This window comes from Mobula birostris, chromosome 14 (assembly GCF_030028105.1).
Source record: "Mobula birostris isolate sMobBir1 chromosome 14, sMobBir1.hap1, whole genome shotgun sequence".
NCBI classification, from domain to species: Eukaryota; Metazoa; Chordata; class Chondrichthyes; order Myliobatiformes; family Myliobatidae; genus Mobula; species Mobula birostris.
Genome location: NC_092383.1, coordinates 3125857 through 3148541, shown reverse-complemented (window position 1 = coordinate 3148541; position 22685 = coordinate 3125857). Strand labels below are relative to the sequence as shown.

Below are 22685 nucleotides of genomic sequence, written 5' to 3'. Positions count from 1 at the left end.
TTGTACGGGATAAAATTGGTCCTCTTGAAGATCAGAGTGGTCGGCTATGTGTGGAACCAAAGGAAATGGGGGAGATCTTAAGTAGGTTTTTTGCGTCTGTATTTACTAAGGAAGCTGGCATGAAGTCTATGGAATTGAGGGAATCAAGCAGTGAGATCATGGAAACTGTACAGATTGAAAAGGAGGAGGTGCTTGCTGTCTTGAGGAAAATTAAAGTGGATAAATCCCCGGGACCTGACAGAGTGTTCCCTTGGACCTTGCAGGAGACTAGTGTTGAAATTGCGGGGGCCCTGGCAGAAATATTTAAAATGTCGCTGTGTAAGGGTGAGGTGCCGGAGGATTGGAGAGTGGCTCATGTTGTTCCGTTGTTTAAAAAAGGATCGAAAAGTATTCCGGGAAATTATAGGCTGGTGAGTTTAACGTCGGTAGTGGGTAAGTTATTGGAGGGAGTACTAAGAGACAGAATCTACAAGCATTTGGATAGACAGGGACTTATTAGGGAGAGTCAACATGGCTTTGTGCGTGGTAGGTCATGTTTGACCAATCTATTGGAGTGAGTTTTTCGAGGAGGTTACCAGGAAAGTGGATGAAGGGAAGGCAGTGGATATTGTCTACATGGATTTCAGTAAGGCCTTTGACAAGGTCCCGCATGGGAGGTTAGTTAGGAAAATTCAGTCGCTAGGTATACATGGAGAGGTGGTACATTGGATTAGACATCGGCTCAATGGAAGAAGTCAAAGAGTGGTGGTAGAGAATTGCTTCTCTGAGTGGAGGCCTGTGACTAGTGGTGTGCCACAGGGATCAGTGCTGGGTCCATTGTTATTTGTCATCTATATCAATGATCTGGGTGATAATGTGGTAAATTGGATCAGCAAATTTGCTGATGATACAAAGATTGGAGGTGTAGTAGACAGTAAGGAAGGTTTTCAGAGCCTGCAGAGGGACATGGACCAGCTGGAAAAATGGGCTGAAAAATGGCAGATGGAGTTTAATACAGACAAGTGTGAGGTATTGCATGTTGGAAGAACAAACCAAGGTAGAACGTACAGGGTTAATGGTAAGGCATTGATGAGTGCAGTAGAACAGAGGGATCTGGGAATACAGATACAAAATTCCCTAAAAGTGGCGTCACAAGTAGATAGGGTTGTAAAGAGAGCTTTTGGTACATTGGCCTTTATTAATCAAAGTATTGAGTATAAGAGCTGGAATGTTATGATGAGGTTGTATAAGGCATTGGTGAGGCCGAATCTGAAGTATTGCGTTCAGTTTTGGTCACCAAATTACAGGAAGGATATAAATAAGGTTAAAAGAGTGCAGAGAAGGTTTACAAGGATGTTGCCAGGACTTGAGAAACTCAGTTACAGAGAAAGGTTGAATAGGTTAGGACTTTATTCCCTGGAGCGTAGAAGAATGAGGGGAGATTTGATAGAGGTATATAAAATTATGATGGGTATAGATAGAGTGAATGCAAGCAGGCTTTTTCCACTGAGGCAAGGGGAGAAAAAAACAAGAGGACATGGGTTTAGGGTGAGGGGGAAAAGTTTAAAGGGAACATTGGGGGGGCTTCTTCACACAGAGAGTGGTGGGAGTATGGAATGAGCTGCCAGATGAGGTGGTAAATGGGGGTTCTTTTTTAACATTTAAGAATAAATTGGACAGATACATGGATGGGAGGTGTATGGAGGGATATGGTCCGTGTGCAGGTCAGTGGGACTAGGCAGAAAATAGTTCAGCACAGCCAAGAAGGGCCAAAAGGCCTGTTTCTGTGCTGTAGTTTCTATGGTTTCTATGGTTAGACCACACTTGGAATATTGTGTTCAGTTCTGGAGTCCTCATTATTGGAAGGATGTGGAAGCTTTAGAGAGGGTGCAGAGAAGTATTAACAGGAATCTGCCTGGATTAGAGAGGGTTCAGAGGAGTATTAGCAGGAATCTCCCTGGATTAGAGAGACTGTATTATGAGAAAAGGTTGAGCGAGCTAGGGCGTTTCTCCTTGGAGCAAAGGAGGATGATAGGTGACTTTATAGAGGTGTACAAGATGATGAGAGGTGCAGACTGACTGAACAGTCAGAACCTTTTTCCCCAGGGTGGAAATGGCTAATATGAGGGCGTTTAATTTTAAAGTGATTGGAGGAAAGTACAGGGGGAATGTCAGAGGTAGGCGTTTTGCACAGAGAGTGGTGGGTGGGTGGAATATGCTGCCAAGGATGGTGGTAGAGGCAGATACGGTGGGGGGGGGGGATTAAAAAAACTCTTAGACAGGCACGTGGGTGATAGAAAAATTGAGAGCCATGTGGGAGGGAAGGGTTAGATTGATCTTGGAATAGATTAAGTGGTTGGCACAATATCGTGGGCCAAAAGAGCCTGAACCTTGCTGCATTATGTTCTATGTTTAATTCAGCCATGGTCTTCAAATGCCACCGAGGTCAGTGGGGATTCTCCCCTTTACTGCCACAGCAGGGCCGTGTTGCACAGCTCACCCTGCACAGGGTTCCCAAGTGTCGGCTCTGGTGAACGCCTCACCCTCCAAACCTCGCAAGGACCCTCTGTGAGGGTCTCCTGTGGTCCTTACATGGCACTGGAATTGTCAGGGGAAGCTACTGTCACATTTTCTCCAGAGTTTACAACTGCCGGCGAAGGTAAAGCCTTCAGAACAGCGGAGGTAAACCTGCAGACACTGGGTATCTGAAACAAAACCCAAGGAAGGAGAACAGCAACATCCATAGAGAGAGACAGAGTGAACAGGTCAGGTTGAAACAGCTCCCGATCTCAGTCCGACTTTGAAAAAAACAAACTGTTGAGTGTTTTTTAATGCTGTACTGTGAGATCATGTCCCATTATTTTACAAGAGATCCGTTCAAGGGACAGATAACAGTGAGGTAGAATCTATCCTTGGGCCTGGTGGTCCGTGCTTTTAGGTTTTTGTATCTTCTGCCAGATGGAAGAGAGGAAAAGAGAGAATGTCTGGGGTGGGTGTGGCTGTGAAGCCTGACTCGGTGGGATCTAAAGGGAATTCCCTGGGCTGTGAAGCCTGACTCAGTGGGATTTGAAGGGATTTCCCTGGGCAGGTGTCATACTGGTGCTGTGAACCCAATTCCAGCAGCTCCCCTTTAAGATACTGGTCTGGATTTTAGTTGTGTGTATCGAGATACAGGGAAAAGCTTGTCTATAGGTTATACAGATCAGGTCATTACACAGCATGCTGAGGTTAAACAAGGTAAAACAATAACAGAATGTAGAATAAAGTGTAACAGCTACAGAGAAAGGGCAGAGCAGATTTCAGTCACTTGCCAGAGGTGGCTGGGAATTGCTGGATGCCATTACTAACCGTGAGAGTTCCTCCAGCTTTGACTTGGCATACTCCAGACTCTTCCTCTCCACGTGCTCGTGGGGTGTGTGAGCCAGCAGCTCGTGCAGAGTCAGGATGTACCTGGGGATCTACGGAGCAGAAATCAGAAAACCAAATGAGCGATCAGAACTACACGAGTAGATCACACAGTGAACGGTAGGGTGTTGAGGACTGGAGTAGAGCAGAGGGATCCGGGAATCCTTGAAGGTAGATAGGGTCATAAAGAGAGCTTTTGGCACATTGGCCTTCACAAATCAGAGTACTGAGTTGTGTTGATGTAGTATAAGACTTTGGTGAGGCCTAATTTGGAGTATTGTGTGTATTTCTGGTCAGCCACCTGCAGGAAAGATATCAATGAGTTTGAAGGAGTACGAGGATGTTGCCAGGAATTGAGAACCTGAGTTACAGGGAAAGATTGGACTGGTCAGGACTTCATTCCCTGCAGTGTGGGAGAACGAGGGGAGATTTGACCGAGGTGTACTAAATTATGAGGGTATAGATAGGGCAAGTGAAAGCAGGCTTTTTGCACTGAGATTGGGTTAGACTAGCATTAAAGGTCATGGGTTAAGGAAGAGAGGTGAAATTTTTAAAGGGGACCTGCGGGGGACGTTCTTCACTCTGAGGAACGGAATGAGCTGCCAGCGGAAATGGTGGATACGGGTTTGATTGCAACAGAAAAGAGAAATTTGGATAAGTGTATAGATGGGAGGGGCACGGAGCACTATGATCAAGGTGTGGGACTAGGCCAAAAGCAGGTCAGCAAGGACTAGATGTGCTGTAGCATTTTATAAGGTAGAGGACAGATGGCTGAGGAGGCCAAGCAATTGGATATATTTAAAGCAGAGATTGATAGATTCTTGATTAGTTAGGGCGTGAGAGGTTACAGGGAGGAGGCAGGAGAATGGGGTTGAGAGGGATAATAAATCAGCCCTGATGGATTTGCAGAGCAGACTTGATATGACAAATAACCTAAATCTGCTCTTATGGTTTTCTGACTCTGTGACTCTAAGTAGATGTAGTGTACGCAGGCTGCTTTTGGGAGAAGCCAAACGAGAAAACAAATGCACAGACAGGAAGTGTCTTCAAGAATCCCCTGGTGTGGAGAAAATCCATGCATTGCCTGTCACTTTGTGGCTCTGAAAACCCGGCCTCCCTCCAACAGCCCAAGTCTGTGATTCACAAGGAACTACAAGTCTGGGGACAAACTACTGAAAGCATCCAGATCGAGGGAGTGTGGGACTTGAATGCCACCCTCAGAAAGGTGGCATCTATTAGTGAGGACGTTCATCTGAGTCATGTCCTCTGCTCACTGCCACCATCGGGGAGGAGGCATGGGAGCCGAGGGCACACAGTGCACTTGATGCTTTAGGAAAAGTTTCTTCCTCTCCACCGTTAGATTTCAGAATGGTCTGTGATTCCATGAACACTACATCGCTATTTTCACATTATTTATTTATTTATTTTCAACTATATATTCCTTATTATGACTTAGTATTATTGTAATTTTTTGCACTGTACTGTTGCTGCAAAACAACAAATTTCACTGCATATGTATTAGGCCTCCTGTACCTAATAAAAAAGGCATTTTGTGTATGTTTGCAGCTTTCTGCTGCTGTAGCCCGTCCACTTCAAGGTTTGACATGATCTGCGTTCAGAGATGCTCTTCTGCACGCCACTGTTGTAACGCCTGGTTCTTTGAGTTACCGTCACCGTCCTGTCAGCTTGAACCAGTCAGACCATTCTCCTCCAACCTCTCTCATTAACAAGGTGTTTTCACCTGCAGAACTGCCACTTACTAGATATCTTTTTTGTTTATCGTACTGTCCTCTGTAAACTCAGAGACTGTTTTGCATGAAAATCCCAGGAGATCAACAGTTTCTGATATACTCAAACCACCCCATCTGGCACCAACAATCATTCCGCAGTCAAAGTCACTTTGATCCCATTTCTACGCCATTCTGATGTTTGGTCTGAACAACAACTGAACCTCTTGACCATGTTGGCATGCTTTTATACATTGAGTTGCTACCACATGATTGGCTGATTAAATATTTGCATTAACGAGCAGATGTACGGGTGTACCTAATAAGGTGGCCACTGAATGTCTCTTTAGTCACTGTATTTCTTATAACTTAAAGTAATTTTTATGTATGTCAATGTACTGATGCTGCAAAACGACAAATTTCACCACATATGTCTGTGATAATAAACCTGATTTTGGTTACTTAAGAGCAAACACATTAAGATGTTGTTCCAGGGCTGTGAGGCCTGAGTCAATTAAAGGGCAGATGTTTAGCAGTGGAAGGCTCCACCCTCTTCCCCGGCCCCCGAGAGGAGGGGTAGGATAGAAGCAGCTGCCTCACCTGAAACATTGGGTAGGTCAGGAACGTCTCCAGTGTCCTCTCTTCGCAGTCTGGCTTTGCTTCATACTGCTTCAGTAGTTTGTCAAAGTCTCGGTTCTGCTTGCAGCTGGCCAAGATCTGCAGACTGTACTGGTGATTCCTCACAAACTCCTGGTAGATGTTCAGCATTGGAAGGAGAATGTCGAAAAGGTCAGCTGTGGGGTGGTTCAGAAAACACGTGGTCAAGCGGTTGGTGTGGTCATCATCTTAACTCTTCACATTTCTGCTACACCGGCGGGAAGCGGTCAAACCTCACATTGTGACTTGGTGCACTCGGTGGAAAGATGCATGCATTGTGAACATTTAGAGTCATAAGCACCGCAGAATAGAAACAGGTCCTATGTCCCGTCTAGTCCTTGCTTAGTCCCATTGACCTGCTCCTGAACCATTGCCCTCCGAAACCTTCCAACAATGTACTTATCCAGACTTCTCTTAACTGTTGTACTCAAACCTGCACCCACCACTTTAAAGTTCAAACTATATTAATTATTAAAGTACGAATACGTCACCATCTACAACCCTGAGATTCATGTTCTTAGAGGGATTCACAGTCAAACAAAGAAATAAAATAGAATAGAATAAAAAAACACAAACTAGGACTGACAATCAACCCAGGTGCTAAAGAAGACGAACTCTAGAAACACAAAGAATAGTAACTAAATAAATAATATTGAGAACATAAGTTGTAGTGTCCTTGAAAGTGAGCCCATAGGTTGTGGAATCAGTGAAGTTATCCACACCGGTTCAGGAACTCTATGGTTATAGGGTAATAACTGTTCCTGATCTTGTCTGTGTGGGACCCAAGGCTCTTGTACCTCCTTCCTGATGGTAGCGGTGAGGAGAGGGCATGGCCTGGATGGTGGGGGTCCTTTCTTGTGAACTCCACCTCATGTACCTCTTAAATATTTCAACTTTCACCCTTAACCTATGACTTCCAGTACTAGTCTCACCCATACTCAGTGGGAAAAGCCTGGTTACGTTTACCCTATTTATACCCGTCATCTTGCCTTTCATAATCTCCAGATGAGCCATAAAACCGTAAGATACAGGAGCAAAGTAGGCCATTCAGCCCAATAAAGTCTGCTTCACCATTCAATTATGGGCTGATCCAATTCTTCCAGTCATCCCCACTCCCCTGCCTTCTCCCCATACCCCTTGATGCCCTGGCTAATCAAGAACCTATCTATCTTCGTCTTAAATGCACCCAATAACTTGGCCTCCACAGCCACTCGTGGCAAAAAATTCCGCAGATTTACCACCTTCTGACTAAAGTAATTTCTCCGCATCTCTGTTCTAAATGGATGTCCTTCAATCCTGAAGTCATAGCCTCTTGTCCTAGACTCCCCTACCATGGGAAATAGCTTTGCCATATCTAATCTGTTCAGGCCTTTTAACATTCAGAATATTTCTATGAGATCCTCCCTCATTCTCCTGAATTCCAGGGAATACAGCTCAAAAGCTACCAGATGTTCTTCATACGGTAACCCTTTCGTTCCTGGAATCATTCTCGTGAATATTCTCTGGACCCTCTCCAATGTCAGTATATCCTTTTTAAAATACAGAGTCCAAAACTGCACACAGTACTCCAAGTGTGGTCTCATGACTGCCTTACAGAGCCTCAACATCACATTCTTGCTCTTATATTCTATACCTCTAGAAATGAATCCCAACATTGCATTCACCTTCTTTACAACTGACTCAATCTGGAGGTTAACCTTTAGGGTATCTTGCACAAGGACTCCCAAGTCCCTTTGCATCTCTGCATTTTGAATTCTCTCCCCATCTGTAGAGCTACTAGGACTTGACGTTTCAATCCCTATGGTAAGTCGGCACTCTGGATGTTGGCAGTGTATTTGGAGTGGTGACAAGGAGGGAGGGTAGGTACGTCATCAGGGTCATCAGGTGGGCACCCTCCTTCTTTGACGTTTCATTGATAAGCCATAATAGTTTGCCTGTTTATTTCTTCCAGCGAAGTGCACGACCATACACTTTCCAACATTGTATTTCATTTGCCATTTCTTTGCTCATTCCCCTAAACTACCTAAGTCTCTCTGTTTCCTCAACACTACTCACTTCTCCACCTATCTTTGTATCATCGGCAAATGTAGTCACAAATCCATTAATCCCATTGTCCAAATCATTGATATACATCATAAAATACATTGTACCAGGTCTCTCATTGGTTGCTTTACCAAAGACAAAAACAAACAGATATCTTACACACAAAATCCACTCCATAGATGCTGCCTGACCTGTTTAGTTCCTCCAGCATTTTGTGTGTGTTCTTTTATCTCTTATTTAGAAAAGGGGACCAAAACTACTGTGTGTTGCAGGTGTGGCCTGCCATTGTATACTACATTAACTGTTTATTCCCCTCCATCGATGCTGCCTGACCTGCTGAGTTCCTCCAGCATTTTGTGTGCGTGTTTCCAGCATCCACAAGAATCTCTTGTGAACCAGATACTTTACCCTGGATGAGGAATTAAGTATGAAAAAGCAATTGAACTCTGATTGAACTGAGTTAGTTTACTGAATAAAAAGCGAATCCTTGTTCTGTTGAAGAGGCATAGCTCCATCTGAAGAGAGGAGGATTGCAGATTGAACAGTATAATTTTCACATCGCTGCAAAGGAGCCCATTATCTAAGTTACCACTGCCAATCCTCGTAATGAAGCAAGTTACCATACATACCTAGTACCAACGTAGGCCAACTGGAAACTCGAGCTTTCAGTCCCTGGTAAAATATTTGGTGCAAAAACATAATTGTTTCACTGAAAAAGAGAAAAATATCAAGAAAGAGAATGGAATGTGTATTTAGAGAGTTTTTCTCTGTCTCCATCTGTTCCCCTCGTCTTAACACCCTCTTATTGATCACAAAATAAACCTTCTCAACAACAATGGGAACCATTTCTTACTCTTCAGGCTTGGTAACTGATCACATCCTTCCAACTCTATGGTAAGTTGGTTTATTATTGACATATGTACTGTTAGAGTGAAGAGCATTTTGTTTTCGCGTGCCATTCATTTCGTTACAGCAGTACAAGGGAGGGATGCAGAACACAGTCCTGGATTGACACCAAAGATTGAGGCTGAAAGCCAATTGGAGGCTCGGGTTGAGGGCCGAAGTTCGATCAGAGGGCCGAAGTTCGATCGGAGGCCCGGAGGCCAATCGGACGTCCAGAAGTCAAGGGCCAGTGACTGGGGACTGAGTCTGTGAATCTTTGCATGTCCACTGGGGAAGTCAGGAGTCAGTGTCTGTGAACCTACGAGCCTGCTGGAGGCAGAAGTCAGCTGTCCTGGGGTTAGTACACTGTGTGTGGATGGTTATTAGAGAGGAACGAAGCTTGCTTTGTTGCTTGTTGTGTTCTGTGTTGTTCTGCCGAGCTTTGTGGGCATGCTACGTTGGTGCCAGAATGTGCTGCAAAACCTGCGGGCTGCCCTCAGCACGTCCTTTGGTGTGTAGGTTGCTAACTCAAATGGCACATTTCACTGTACGTTTCGATGTACGTGTGATAAATAAATCCAAATCTGAATTCAAACTGTTAGTTACAAAGAAACTGCAGTGCAGGTACACAATAAGGTACAAGATTGTAACGAGGTAGATTGTGGACTCAGGGGACCATCTTAATGTACTAGGGAACTGTTCAATGAGCTTATAACAGCGGGGTAGAGGCTGTCCTTGAACCCGGAGGGACGTGCTTTTGGGCTTTTGTATCTTCTGTCTGATGGGAGAGGGGAGAAGAGAGAACGTTTGGGGTGGGTGGGGTCTTTGATTACGATGGCTACTTTACTGAGACAGCGAGAAGTGTAGGTAGAAGCCAGCTATGTGTAAAATTCATGAAGAAAAACTACTTTGAAGCACAGTGAGAATAATTTTGAAAATCTTTCACGGTGTATGTATTTCCCATCCTTTGGGAACGTGGTGGGGAACTGGAAGCAGACAACCTTGCTGAAACACGCCACCTTTCAGAGCCGTTTCAGGGGCATTTTATTGTGGGTCTGAAGTCACATATAGAATATAATGGGTAAAGAATTCCCTCCCTGATGAACATCAGCCTAAGAGGGTTCTCATCAGAAGATGGTCACCAATACAGTAATTCCAGATTTACAGTATTTAATCATCTGAATTTAGATTACCCATCTGTCAGGTGTGAATTGAGAGCACAAAGGCCCGAAAGTGGAATCCCCTTCTCCTGTGTATGGAAGTCAGGGGCCCAATGTCCGTGAGTCTGGGCCAGGGACTGAAGATTGGAGGCCTGATGTCTCCGAGTCTGAGAATCCGGGGTCAAGGGCTGGAGGCCCAGAGGCGGCCTGTCCAGGAGTTGGCGGCTTGTCAATGTGTGTGTGAGTGAGCGCGTTAAGTGAGGGGGAGAATATTGGCTTGTTTTGCTGTTTCTGTTGTGACGTTCCTGACATTGTTGTTGTTTGTGCTGTTGAACATTGTGGACATGCTCTGTTGTCGCCGGAATGAGTGACAAGACTTGCGGGCTACCCGCAGTACATCCTCAGGTGTGTTGGACGTTAACGCAAACACTGCGTTAACGTCCAACATTCAACTGAATGTTTCACTGTACATTTGGTAAATAAGTCTGAAACTGAACCTCAGTCCAACAATCTAAATGCCATTGTAGTTTCCAGTTGGGTACCTGTTCAGAAATATGCTACTGACATCATCGTGGGCAATGGGAGGCTTCTTGGAGCTGGCCGCCATGCGGAGGGGTCGGAGGAAGCAGTTCACGAGGATGTGGAGCTGCTGCACGTACTCAGCCTCAGCCTCCAGCATGCTGAACACAACCTGGTTCCTCTTCCTCATGCTCTCTGCGTGCGGGGACCGGATGTAGTCCTGAATGATGGTCTTCCACTTCCTTCGGCACAGCCATCCTCGAAGAAAGCTTTGGACCTGTAGGATATAGCATAGACCAGAGACCATAGAACATAGACGGGAGAACATAGGGCATAGGACAAAGATCACAGACGACTGACCATGGACCATAGGATATACGACATAGAAAATAGACTATTGAACATAGAACGTTAAGCACAGTTCAGGCCCTTCAGTCCTCAAAGTTGTGCTGAGCTTTTAACCTACTCCAAGGTCAACCTAACCCTTCCCTCCCACATAGCCCTCCATTTTTCTGTCATCCATGTGCAATGATTTAGAACTGAACAATAGGGGCTGAGGCTAAGAGTTGGCAGATGGAACCAAGATTACCTAGATGATCGATAGTGAGGGAGATAGGTACAGAGTGTGGCAGGTATCAGTGGACAGGTCAGCCCAGTGGTCAGGTGGGCAGAGGGATGATAAATAAAATCCAGTTTGGAAGTGTGTGCACAGAAAAAAATTACAAGGATGTTGCTGTGACTGGAGGACCAGAATGATAAGGAAAGATTGAGTAAATTAAGACTTTATTTCCTGGAGCGTAAGAGATTGAGAGGAGATTTGATAGGGGTGTAGATAGATAGGGTATCGATAGGGTAAATGAAAGCAGGCTTTTTCCATTGAGGTTGGGTGAGACTACAACTAGAGGTCATAGGTTAAGGGTGAAAGGTGAAATGTTTAAGGGGAACATGGAGGGAAGTTTCTTCACTCAGAGGGTTGTGAGAGTGTGGGAACAAGCTGCCAGCAGAGCTGGTGGATGGGGGTGTGATTTCAGCATTTAAGAGGGAAGTACATGGATAGGAGGGGTATGGAGGGTTATGGTCCTGGTGCAGGTCAACAGGATTAGTCAGAATAATAGTAGGGTGACTAGATGGGCTGAAGGGCCTGTTTCTATGCTAGAGTGTTCTATGACTCTATAGAACATATTTGTCTGGGGCAAACAAGGCAAAATGATTTATAATAAATACGGGACATGAAGTCGGGGTCCACAGAGCCCTGAACGTTGAGTAGATAATGTGGGATTAAGAACATGGTAAAAATCAAATCAAAAATCTCTTCCTGCAGAATACCTCAGTGCTTTGTCTGTGTGCCTGCCTTACCTTCTTAATTTTCTTTATGTCAACATCTTCATCATTCTGCATCACCGGCTGGGTTAGTTGGATGCGGTCATTGTTTTTGAGTAGTGAAGCGATCTGTTAAAAGGTACGAGAGTGAATTCAGTGGCCTGTTCTGTTGACCCTGGGTGCATTCAGCTGTGGATTCACAAACAGGAGTCTCACAGACATTCCCAGACGCACCGCTTCCAAAAGGATTCTCGGCCAAGTCGTTCTGGGCCGGCTTCCGGTCAAGGTGTTGCCGAGCTGCGTGTGGTCTGTCACGTTGTGGCTCAGTTCTTTCTTTAGGTTCATAGGGATGCTTTTGGGCGCAGTGAGGGGGGTGGTAGGGGTCAGCTTAGGCTTTACGGACAGGGATGTGAGGGAATTAGAGGTCAGGCTGGAGTCTAGGCCTCCGCTTCCTGTTCCAAAGCCAGTATTGTGGATGAAAGACTTCCACTGTCAAGTGACAGGTCAGCGAGGATGAGGGCTGGTGGCCCCTGCAGGTTACTGAGTTACTGGTGGGATCTGGATTCAGAGTTCTGAATGGGCTTGAGGCATGAGGGCTGTGACTGCCTGGGTATGTGGGGCAGTGAGGCTGGAGTTCGAGGTCTAGTGTTGGGCAACCCATCATTGGCAAGTCCGGAGCTCGAGGCCTTTAGGTCAAGGTAATTATCCAAGGTTCTCATTCGTCACTGTCAGTAAGTCCCAAGTTGAAACCAAAATTTGAAGCCTGGCTGTGGGCCCACTGTGAAAGTTGAAGCCTGGCTGTGGGCCCACTGTGAAAGTTGAAGCCCGGCTGTGGGCCCACTGTGAAAGTTGAAGCCCAATGCCCGCACATCCACAGATCCACTGGAGGCCGGAGACAGCCTCTTCTGGGATGGGTACTGATGCATTTCACAGTATATTTCGATGGATATGTGATAAATAAATGAATCTGAATCTGGGAGTGAGATGCCTGATTTTCTCCCTGAATTTCCTGATCCATAAAGATTTGGGATTCAAGTTTATTTATCACACATACAACGTCCACAACCCTGGTCTGAATGGCGTCTCACCTCCGCTTTCAGTCGCTCAACCTCGATCTCCTGATCCTCAATCTGCTGTCGCAACCGTTTGGCGACCGTTTTCTCTGTCTCTACAATCTGCAGCAGGTGGAGGTATTTCTGCATCAGGGATTCGTGTTCCGTCGCAAGGTTCCTGTAACTGTTCCAATAATGTATCATTAATAGGTGGCGAAAAGGGAAGGGCAAAGCCTGGGTTTCTAACATCGTGTAAAGGTATGAGAGTAGAGATTGGACCTAAGAGATAGTTTCCATCCAGGGGGTCAGTGTGGACATAGTGGAGGATTACAATTACCTGGGGATACGAATTGACAATAAACTGGACTGGTCAGAGAACACTGAGGCTGTCTACAAGAAGGGTCAGAGCTGTCTCTATTTCCTGAGGAGACTGAGGTCCTTTAACATCTGCTGGACGATGCTGAGATGTTCTACAAGTCTGTGGTGGCCAGTGCTATCATGTTTGCTGTTGTGTGCTGGGGCAGCAGGCTGAGGGTAGCAGACGCCAACAGAATCAACAAACTCATTCGTAAGGAAAGTGATGTTGTGGGGATGGAACTGGACTCTCTCACGGTGCTGTCTGAAAAGAGGATGCTGTCCAAGTTGCATGCCATCTTGGACAATGTCTCCCATCCACTACATAATGTACTGGGTGGGCACAGGAGTACATTCAGCCAGAGACTCATTCCACCGAGATGCAACACAGAGTGTCATAGGAAGTCATTCCTTCCTGTGGCCATCAAACTTTACAACTCCTCCCTTGGAGGGTCAGACACCCTGAGCCAATAGGCTGGTCCTGGACTTATTTCATAATTTACTGGCATAATTTACATATCACTATTTAACTATTTATGGTTTTATTACTATTTATTATTTATGGTGCAACTGTAACAAAAACCAATTTCGCCCGGGATCAATAAAGTATAACTATGACTATGAAAGAGTCTCTGGCTGACCACTGACCACTGACCACTGACCACTGGGTCTCTGCCTCTTACCATTTTACACTCTATCAAGACACCTCACACTCTCTTTTGCTCCAAAAACAAATTTAACGATAAAAGTCTTCTTTTGTGCTTAGGATTCAACAACGTAAAATAAACAGTTGAAACCTTTTGCCCCAAGTTATTCAGTGAAGTCTTTTCAGTCCTTGCTTGAACAGTTGATAACCGTTCTCTGTAAACAGTGCGGGAACAAAATGTCACAACAGTGGGCACTCCAAGCCTGTCAGGATGTGAGTGGGTTAGTCAGCAAGGCCCTTGACTTGCTTATTGAAACCATGGAAGGCCTATTTTACGGGCTTGTCCTTTATGGCCTTTGGTTACCATGGCTACTAAAAGCCTTTCTGGACATTGTTTGTCTTACCTAGCAATAATTGGCCATTCAAGCAAATAAAGAACATTCCAGAAGAAGCCGGTGACACTGACCTTAAGAAAGAAGCTGTACCCTGCCTATCAGTCAAACTCTTAACCAATCTGCAGCCCTTCATCTTTATTAACATAGGACACAAAAAGTGCTGAAGGCAAATCAGGCAAGATATAATGGAGGGGAATACTCAGTCAACATTTCAGACTGAGAGCATTCATTAGGACTGGAAAGGAAGGGGGAAGTAGCCAAAATATGAAGATGGGGTGGGGGAGAGGGAAAGAGTACAAGCTGGCAGGTGATAGATAAGACCAGGTGAGGGGGAAGGTGAGTGGGAGGGGGGATGAATGAAGTAAGAAGCTGGGAGCTGATAGGTGGAAGAGGAAAGGGCTGAAGGAGGAACCTGACAGGAGAGGAGAGTGGACCATGGAAGGAGAATGGGCACCAGAGGGAGGTGATGGACAGGTGAGGAGAACAGAAGAGATAAGAATGTAACTAGAATGTGGAATAAAGAAAGAGAGAAGGGGAAGAGGGAGAAAGAGAGAAGGGGAAGAGGGAGAAATTACCGGAAGTTGGAGAAATCAATGTTCATGCCATCAGGTTGAGGGCTACCCAGACGGGGTGTGAGGTGTTGCTCCTCCAACCTGAGTTTGGCCTCAACATCAATTTAGACCATAAGACCATAACACATAGGAGCAGAATTAGGCCATTTGGCCCATCAAGTCTGTTCCACCATTCTATCATGGCTGATCCATTTTCCCTCTCAGCCCCAATCTCCTGCCTTCTCCCTGTATTCCTCCATGTCCTGAGCAATCAAGAATCTATCAATCCCTGTCTTAAATATACCCAATAACAGCCTCCAGAGCCGCCTGTGACAACAAATTCTACAGATTCTCCACTCTCTGGCTGATAAAATTCCTCTGTTTGAAAAGGATGATCCTCTATTCTAAGGCTGTGTCCTCTGGTCTTAGACTCCCCACCATAGGAAACATCCTCTCCACATCCACCCTAACGAGGCCTTTCAACATTTGACAGGTTTCAATGAGGTCACCTCTCGTTCTTCTGAATTTCAGTGAATCCAGGCCCAGAGCCATCAAACACGCCTCGTATGACAAGCTTTTCAGTCCCAGGATCGTTTTCGTGAACCTCCTATGAACATTCTCCAACGTCAGCACGTCATTGCTTAGATCAGAGATCCCAGACTGCTCACAATACTCCAAGTGAGGCCTCACCAGTGCTTTATAAAGCCTCAACATTACATCCTTGCTTCTGTATTCTGGGTTCTCTCAAAATGAATGCCAATATCACATTTGCTTTCCTCACCACTCACTCAACCTGCAAATGAACCTTTAGGGAATCTTGCACGAAGACTCCCAAGTCCCTTTGGACCTCAGATTTTTGAATTTTCTCTCCATTTAGAAAGATTTCTCCAACTTCGTTAATTTCTCCACCCATCCCCTTCCTCTCCTTTTCCATTCCCCATTCTGGTTCCCCTCTCATGCCTTCTGTTCTCCTCACCTGCCCATCACCTCCCTCTAGTTCCCCTCCTCCTTTCCTTTCTTCCATGGTCCACTCTCATCTCCTGTCAGAATCCTCTTTCTTCAGCCCTTTACCTATTCCACCTATCACCTCCCAGCGTCTTATCATCCTCTCCCCCACCCAGCCACCTTCCCCCTCACCTATCACCTGTCAACTTGTACTCCTTCCCCTTCCCCCCACCGTCTTATTCTAGATTCTTCCCTCTTCCTTTCCAGTCCTGATGAAGGATCTCAGCCTGAAACGTCGACTGTTTATTCCTTTCCATGGACGCTGCCTGACCTGCTGGGTTCCTCCAGCATTTTGTGTGTGTTGTTCTGGATTTCCAGCATCTGTAGAATCTCTCCTTTTTAAGAGATAGAGGCAGCTGATCCTCAGTCACCTCCTGGACCCTGTCTCTCTCCTCCACCCTCTTTTCATATTGGCTATCTTCCCTCTCTCAGTCCCACTGCAGAGTATCAGCCCCAGGAATCTACAGCTCCTTTTCTCACAGCAGCATGCCCGACTTGTTCCGTTCCTCCAGCAGTCTGTGAGTTTATTTTTTAGAGATACAGCATGGAACAGGCACTTCCGACTCAACGAGCCACGTTGCCTGGCAACCCACCTATTTAATCCTATCCCAGGGGTTCCCGACCTTTGTTATACCATGGACCCCTACCATTAACTGAGGGGTCCGTGAACCCCAGGTTGGGAACCCCTGCTCTAGCCTAATCACAGGACAACCTACAATAGCCAATTAACCTACTAACCGGTTTGTCTTTGGATTGTGGGAAGAAACCAGAGCACCCAGAGGAAACCCATGTGGTCACAGGGAGAATGTACAAACTTCCTTACACCAGAATTGAACTGCAAACTCCGACACTCTGAGTTGTAATAGCATGGCACTGACTGCTACGCTACTCTGATGCTACCGTGTGGTTCCACATTTTTCTGCTCCTCTTGTGTTTATGAAAACGTTGAAGGGTTTACAACACCTCCTTTCACACACATCCGTTTTGGGAATGAGGTCACGACTGACTTTCTTCAGCTTTCTCAATCAGTTTAGTCAAGAGTCAAACGCGTCGGTGTGACCCTAGACACAAGACCACAAGATGCAGGAGCAGAATTAGGCCATTTGGCCCATCGAGTCTGCTGCACCATTCCATCATGGCTGATTATTATTCCTCTCAACCCCATTCTCCTGCCTTAACCCCAACTACTAAAGAACCTACAGTACAGTCATTTAGTTTTATAAATAAATAAATAAAAGCACCCGTTAGTCTTGTGAGACCATGGATCTGGGCCTGGAAAGTCTTCACTCTCCAGGGCGCAGGCCTGTTCAAGGTTGTATGGAAGACCAGCAGTTGCCCATGCTGCAAGTCTCCCCTCTCCATGCCACCGATGTTGTCCAAGGGAAGGGCACTAGGACCCATACAGCTTGGCACCAGTGTCGTCGCAGAGCAATGTGTGATTAAGTGCCTTGCTCAAGGACACAACACGTTGCCTCAGCTGGGGCTCAAACTCACGACCTTCAGGTCGCTAGTCCAATGCCTTAACCACTTGGCCACATGCCCACACATATACATATACACACACACGAAGGGTGATTGATAAGTTCGTGACCTAGGGTAGAAGGAGATGAGTTATTAACTTCAAACTTTCTGCATAATTACTTAGGCCACGAGTCCAGTGTTAACCTTTTAATTCCCAGAACAATTCCCGTGAACATCCTTTAGATCCTCTCCAATACCAGCACATCCTTTCTTCGATAAGGAGCCCAAAATGTTCACAATAATCCCAGTGTGGCCTGACTAATGACCTCTAAAGGCTCAGCATTACATCCTTTCTTTTATATTCGAGTCCTTTCAAAATGGACACATAGACTCAGAACCAAGTAACAGACAAAATGCTGGGCAATCTCAGTGGGTCAGGCTGCGCTTATGGGGGGAAATAAGAGCTCATGTTTGTGCATTGCTCCAGGTTCCAGGACGGCTGGTCAACAAATTACACAGCATATGCTGGTGTTATTAAACCTGACTCTGATCTTCCGGTGTCTCCAGTGCTGCAGAGAAGTCACGAGACTCACAGCAGAGCCCTTGGGAGAGGTGGGGTGAGTGGGAACGAGATAATAATAAAGGTTCTCTGGAGAACTGGCAAAAACACTGTCTGACAGGTGGCACGACAACTACACCATATGAGCCTTCAAAGTGCAGCTACTGTCTGTATGAGGTTTATAATTAGCACAATTAATATTTGTGTGAATTTCACTGCTGGCCTGAGAGGATCTCAGAATGCAGCCATCAGTACGTGTAAATTAGATGTGAGGGTGAGGGTGGCAGTGTTGTAATAAGGTAATGTGTTGCTTCAGACTCTTGTGCCTGGCTGTTCGTACCCTGCCTTGGAAGATAATTGCTGGCCTAAGACTACCATGAAGAAAAGCCAAAATCCATCTTATTCTCCTTCACCAGCTGTGAGCTGGCCATCTCTTTCAATGGACTGGTGTGGGCTAAATGGGCTGAATGGCCTCCTTTCTCTGAATCGTAAATACAGGAGATTCTGCAGATGCTGGAAATTCTGAGCAACACGCACAAATTTCGGCCGCTCCGAGATGATATCAGTATTTGTAAGTAGGATGCCGTGCACAATCCTGATTTGATGGAGGCAGACGTGAGAAACACGGAGGAACATCTGGAGAAACTTCTGAAATGCCTGCTTTGCTGCCGCTGCTACTGTGCGATCGAGAATCTCCAGAGGGGAAGGCCCCAAATCCTTGGTTTTGCCTATTGCTGGGGCCAGGGTTGAAGCGGTCGGCAGAGATGGTGCTCGGTGCTCGGTGTCGGAGGACTGGTCGGAGGCTTGAAGTTTTCGGACGGATTCAGAGTCGGCTGTGGTCGGGTGCTTCCAGGGTGCTGCATCGGCAAGTTTGCGGCGCTGGAAGCTCATGGCAGGGAGAGTTTTTCTTCCTTCTCCATCTGCGTGAGATAATGGGACTTTCGAGAGACTTTGAGACCTTTTTTTTACTGTGCCCATGGTCTGTTCTTATCAAATTACAGTATTGCTTTGCACTGTTGTAACTATATACTATAATTATGTGGTCTTTGTCAGTTTTTCAGTCTTGTTTGTCTTGTGTTTCTGTGATATCGTACTGGAGGAACATTGTATCATTTCTTTAGAGAGTCTGTACAAATATGAGGGATTCTACATCCTCCCTTGATAAAGTCCTGAGGAAGGGTCTCAGCCTGAAATGTCGACTGTTTATTCCTCTCCATGGGTGCTGCCTGACCTGCTGAGTCCCTCCAGTATTTTGTGTTTGTTCCTCTGGATTTCCAGCACCTGCAGAATCTCCTGTGTTTAATACCTCCCTCTGAGCTGTATTGTTTGCTCATCTCCGCCGCTAGTGACGTGCTGTGGGTGGCAGGTGGAGATTCGTCTCTCTCAAAGGAGGTGTAAGATACACCTTCCCTCCGATAGCCTGCAGGTCACCCTTGGGCAAGGTGTAGCACCTGCTTAGCCCCCGATCAGGGTCATGTGAAGCCATGGGAGCAGGTGGTGGATGGTCGTACGAGCAGCCGGTGCAGATCACAAGTCCTGATTATGCGACCACTGACACAGGCAGACCATCCCTTAAGAGTATTGATAATGGCTGGGGTCACTTGTTTTGTAAAGACACTGCCCAGAAGGAGACAATGGCAAACCACTTCTGTCGGAAAAATTGCCAAGAACAATCATGGTCATGGAAAGACCATGATCACATACTTTACAACACAGCACAAAATGATGATGTCATACAACACAGCAGATAACAATGATGTCATATGACACAGCACATAATGATGACGTCATACAACGCAGCAGATAACGATGATGTCAAACGACACAGCACATAATGATGACGTCATACAACGCAGCAGATAACGATGATGTCAAACGACACAGCACATAACGATTATGATGATGAGTGACATAGTGCAACAACAATGGAACAACCCACACAAAACGCTGCAAGAACTCAGCAGGTCAGGCAGCATCTATGGAGAGGAATAAACAATCGATATTTCAGGCCGAGACCCTTCATCAGGACTGGAAAAGAAGAAGGAAGAAGCTGGAATGTGTGGGGAGGGGTAGTTAGAAGCTCAGGTGAAGCCAGGTGAATGGAGAATGGGACATGATGTAAGAAGCTGGGAGGTGATAAGTGGAAAAGGCCAAGGGCTGGAAAAGAAGGAATCTGGTAGGAGAGGAGAGTAGACCTTGGGAGAAAGGGAAGGAGGAGGGACACCCTGAGGACGTCATGGGCAGGTGAGGAGAAGAGGTAAGAGGCCAGAGTAGGGAATTGAAGAAGAGGGAAGGAGGAGGGGAAAATTACCAGAGGTTGGTGAAACTGATGTTCATGCCATCAGGTTGGAAGCTACCTAGATGGAATACGAGGTGTTTCTCCTCCAGCCTGAGAGTGTCCTCATCAAGACTGAAGAAGAGGTTGTGGGTTGACGATAATGGAGTGTTGACCGATCACAATGATCAATCTCCACTGAAGTGGCCACACCAGACGCGGAAGCCCGGGTGTGCTGCACAGGGGAACTGGAAATGCAAACTCACTGTTCCTTTGTTGGTGCAACAATCCCGTTGCCCGTCTCCTGTTACTCCTAGACTACAATTGACTGTGGACTTCAGGAAGGGGAAGTCAGGAGGACACATGCCAGTCATCGTCGAGAGATCAGCAGTGGAAAGGGTGAGCAGCTTCAAGTTCCTGGGTTGTCAACATCTCTGAAGGTCTATCCTGAGCCTAACATATTGATGCAATTACAGCCCCCCGGTGATAAATGATATTGTATCTGTTAAATAGGGGCCGTGGACAATTCTGATTTGATGGAGAGGGACGTGAAGGCACAGAGGAACATCTGGAGAAATTTCTGAAACGCTCGTTCGCTGCTGTCGTTACTGCGCGGTTGGGAAGCTTTCAGAGGGTAGTCCTAAAAATCCTCGGCTTTGCCTACTGTTGGCGACCGAGAAGGAGGTCGAATTGTTCGGACAGAGATGGCGCTCAGTACTCGGTGTCGGAGAGCTGATCAGAGCTCCAAGTTTTCGGATGACTCAGAGTCGGACCGTGGTCGGGTATGGCAGGGAGAGTTTTTCTTTCTTCTCTCCGTCTGCGTGAGATGTGGAACATTTGAAAGACTTTGAACTTTTACTGTGCTTATGGACTTCATCAAGTTATGGTATTGTTGCACTGTTGTAACTATATGTTATAATTATGTGGTCTTGTTAGTTTTTTTCAGTCTTGGTCTGTCCTGTGTTTTGTGATATCACACCAGAGGAAATATTGTATCAACACACATCAAAGTTGCTGGTGAACGCAGCAGGCCAGGCAGCATCTCTAGGAAGAGGTACAGTTGACCTCTTCCTAGAGATGCTGCCTAGCCTGCTGTGTTCACCAGCAATTTTGATGTGTGTAGCTTGAATTTCCAGCTTCTGCAGAATTCCTGTTGTTTGCGTTTTTGGAAATATTGTATCATTTCTTAATGCATGCATTACTAAATGACAATAAAAGAGGACTGTGTGTCTTCATAATCTAATTACAGGCAAGCTAGAGGCTACATTTCATTAGACACATGAGGAGATTGGTATGGCACCAAAGACTCTAGCAAATTTCTACAGAGCATTGTGACTGGTATGGAGGGACCATGGCACAGAACAGTCGACTCAGCCAGCTCCACCATGGGTACCAGCCTTCCAACAGTCGAGGACGTCTTCAAAAGGCAGTGTCCACCCTGAAGGGCCCTCATCGTCCAGGGCGTCCCCTTTTCTCTTTACAGGTACTATCATCAGTGAGGAGGTGCAGGAGCCTGAAGACACACACCCAGTGTTTTAGCAGTAGATTCTCCCTCTCTGCCAGCAGATTTCCAAACAGCCCATGAACTCATGACCACTGCCTCACCATATCGCTCTCTTTTTGCACCAGTTTATTTTTCATTTATGCATTTCTCACTGTGATTTATAGTCATTTTCAAGGTATTGCTCAATCTGTATTGCTGCTGCAAATTTCACAACATCATCAGATGGGAATTGGAGTGAGTTGCATATCAAGGTTAAGAGAAAAGCAGGGTAATGGGGTTGAGGAGAGGGAGATGGGAGACTTGCCGGGGTAGTGAGGTTGAGGGTGAGGGAGGTGAGAGACTCACTGAGGTAGTGAGATTGAAGGAGAGGAAGACTGGCTGGGGTAGTGGGATTGAGGGAGAGGGAGGTGGAGACTTACCCTTGTAGGGGGTTTCAGGGTGTTGGAGATGGGAGACTGATGGGGTAATGGGGTTGAAGAAGAGGGAGATGAGGGACTGACCAGGTTGGAGGGGTTGAGGGAGAGGGAGATGAGGGACTGATCAGGTTGGAGGCATTGAGGGAGAGGGAGGTGAGGGACTGACCAGGTTGGAGGGGTTCAGGGAGAGGGAGGTGAACTACTGATCAGGTTGGAGAGGTTGAGGGAGAGGGAGGTGAGGGACTGACCAGGTTGGAGAGGTTGAGGGAGAGGGAGGTGAGGGACTGACGAGAGTGGAGGGGTTGAGGGTGTTCGAGGTGGGAGACTGACCAGGTGAGCTGCGAGCTCTCAGCCTACCTTGCATGGCCAATTGCTGTCACCCAGTCATCACAGTCCTTCATGTCCTCTGTCCTCAGCTCCAGGCCTTTCTGGGCATCGTGGCCAAAGTTAATGGTGAAGTAATACTGCAGGAAACAAGGTAACAGAGTCTCTCAGAGCAGCCCCACCAAACAGGTACTTAAGAAAGTTCCATAACATCACCTCCCAGTTCCAATACCATCATTATCACCAAATCCCACCCTCCTGTGGCCATTCGGAGAGACAGCAGAACCTTCACCCTGTATTGGAAGAATCCTGGCTCCACCAGATAGCCCCTCCTCCCTGACTATTGCCTGATGCTGAGGTCAAGAGGTCTAGGTGCTTGGAGTGAACATCATGAATAGTCTGTCCTGCTCCAACCATGTAGACGTCAGGGCCAAGAAAGTTCTCCGATGCC

The 22685-nt window shown here is 46.3% G+C and overlaps 1 protein-coding gene across 1 annotated transcript in view; it reads right to left on the bottom strand.

The window, feature by feature from the left end:
• rasgrf1 (Ras protein specific guanine nucleotide releasing factor 1) overlaps nucleotides 1–22685 on the bottom strand; it is a 112438-nt gene that overhangs the window by 49006 nt on the left and 40747 nt on the right. Inside the window, exons 2-8 of the mRNA XM_072277979.1 lie at nucleotides 22268–22374; nucleotides 12781–12928; nucleotides 11729–11821; nucleotides 10396–10649; nucleotides 8441–8520; nucleotides 5712–5905; nucleotides 3328–3437 (exon numbers count right to left, since the gene is read on the bottom strand). Of these exons, the coding sequence (XP_072134080.1) occupies nucleotides 3328–3437; nucleotides 5712–5905; nucleotides 8441–8520; nucleotides 10396–10649; nucleotides 11729–11821; nucleotides 12781–12928; nucleotides 22268–22374 (986 nt within the window). The remainder of the gene's footprint in view (nucleotides 1–3327; nucleotides 3438–5711; nucleotides 5906–8440; nucleotides 8521–10395; nucleotides 10650–11728; nucleotides 11822–12780; nucleotides 12929–22267; nucleotides 22375–22685) is intronic.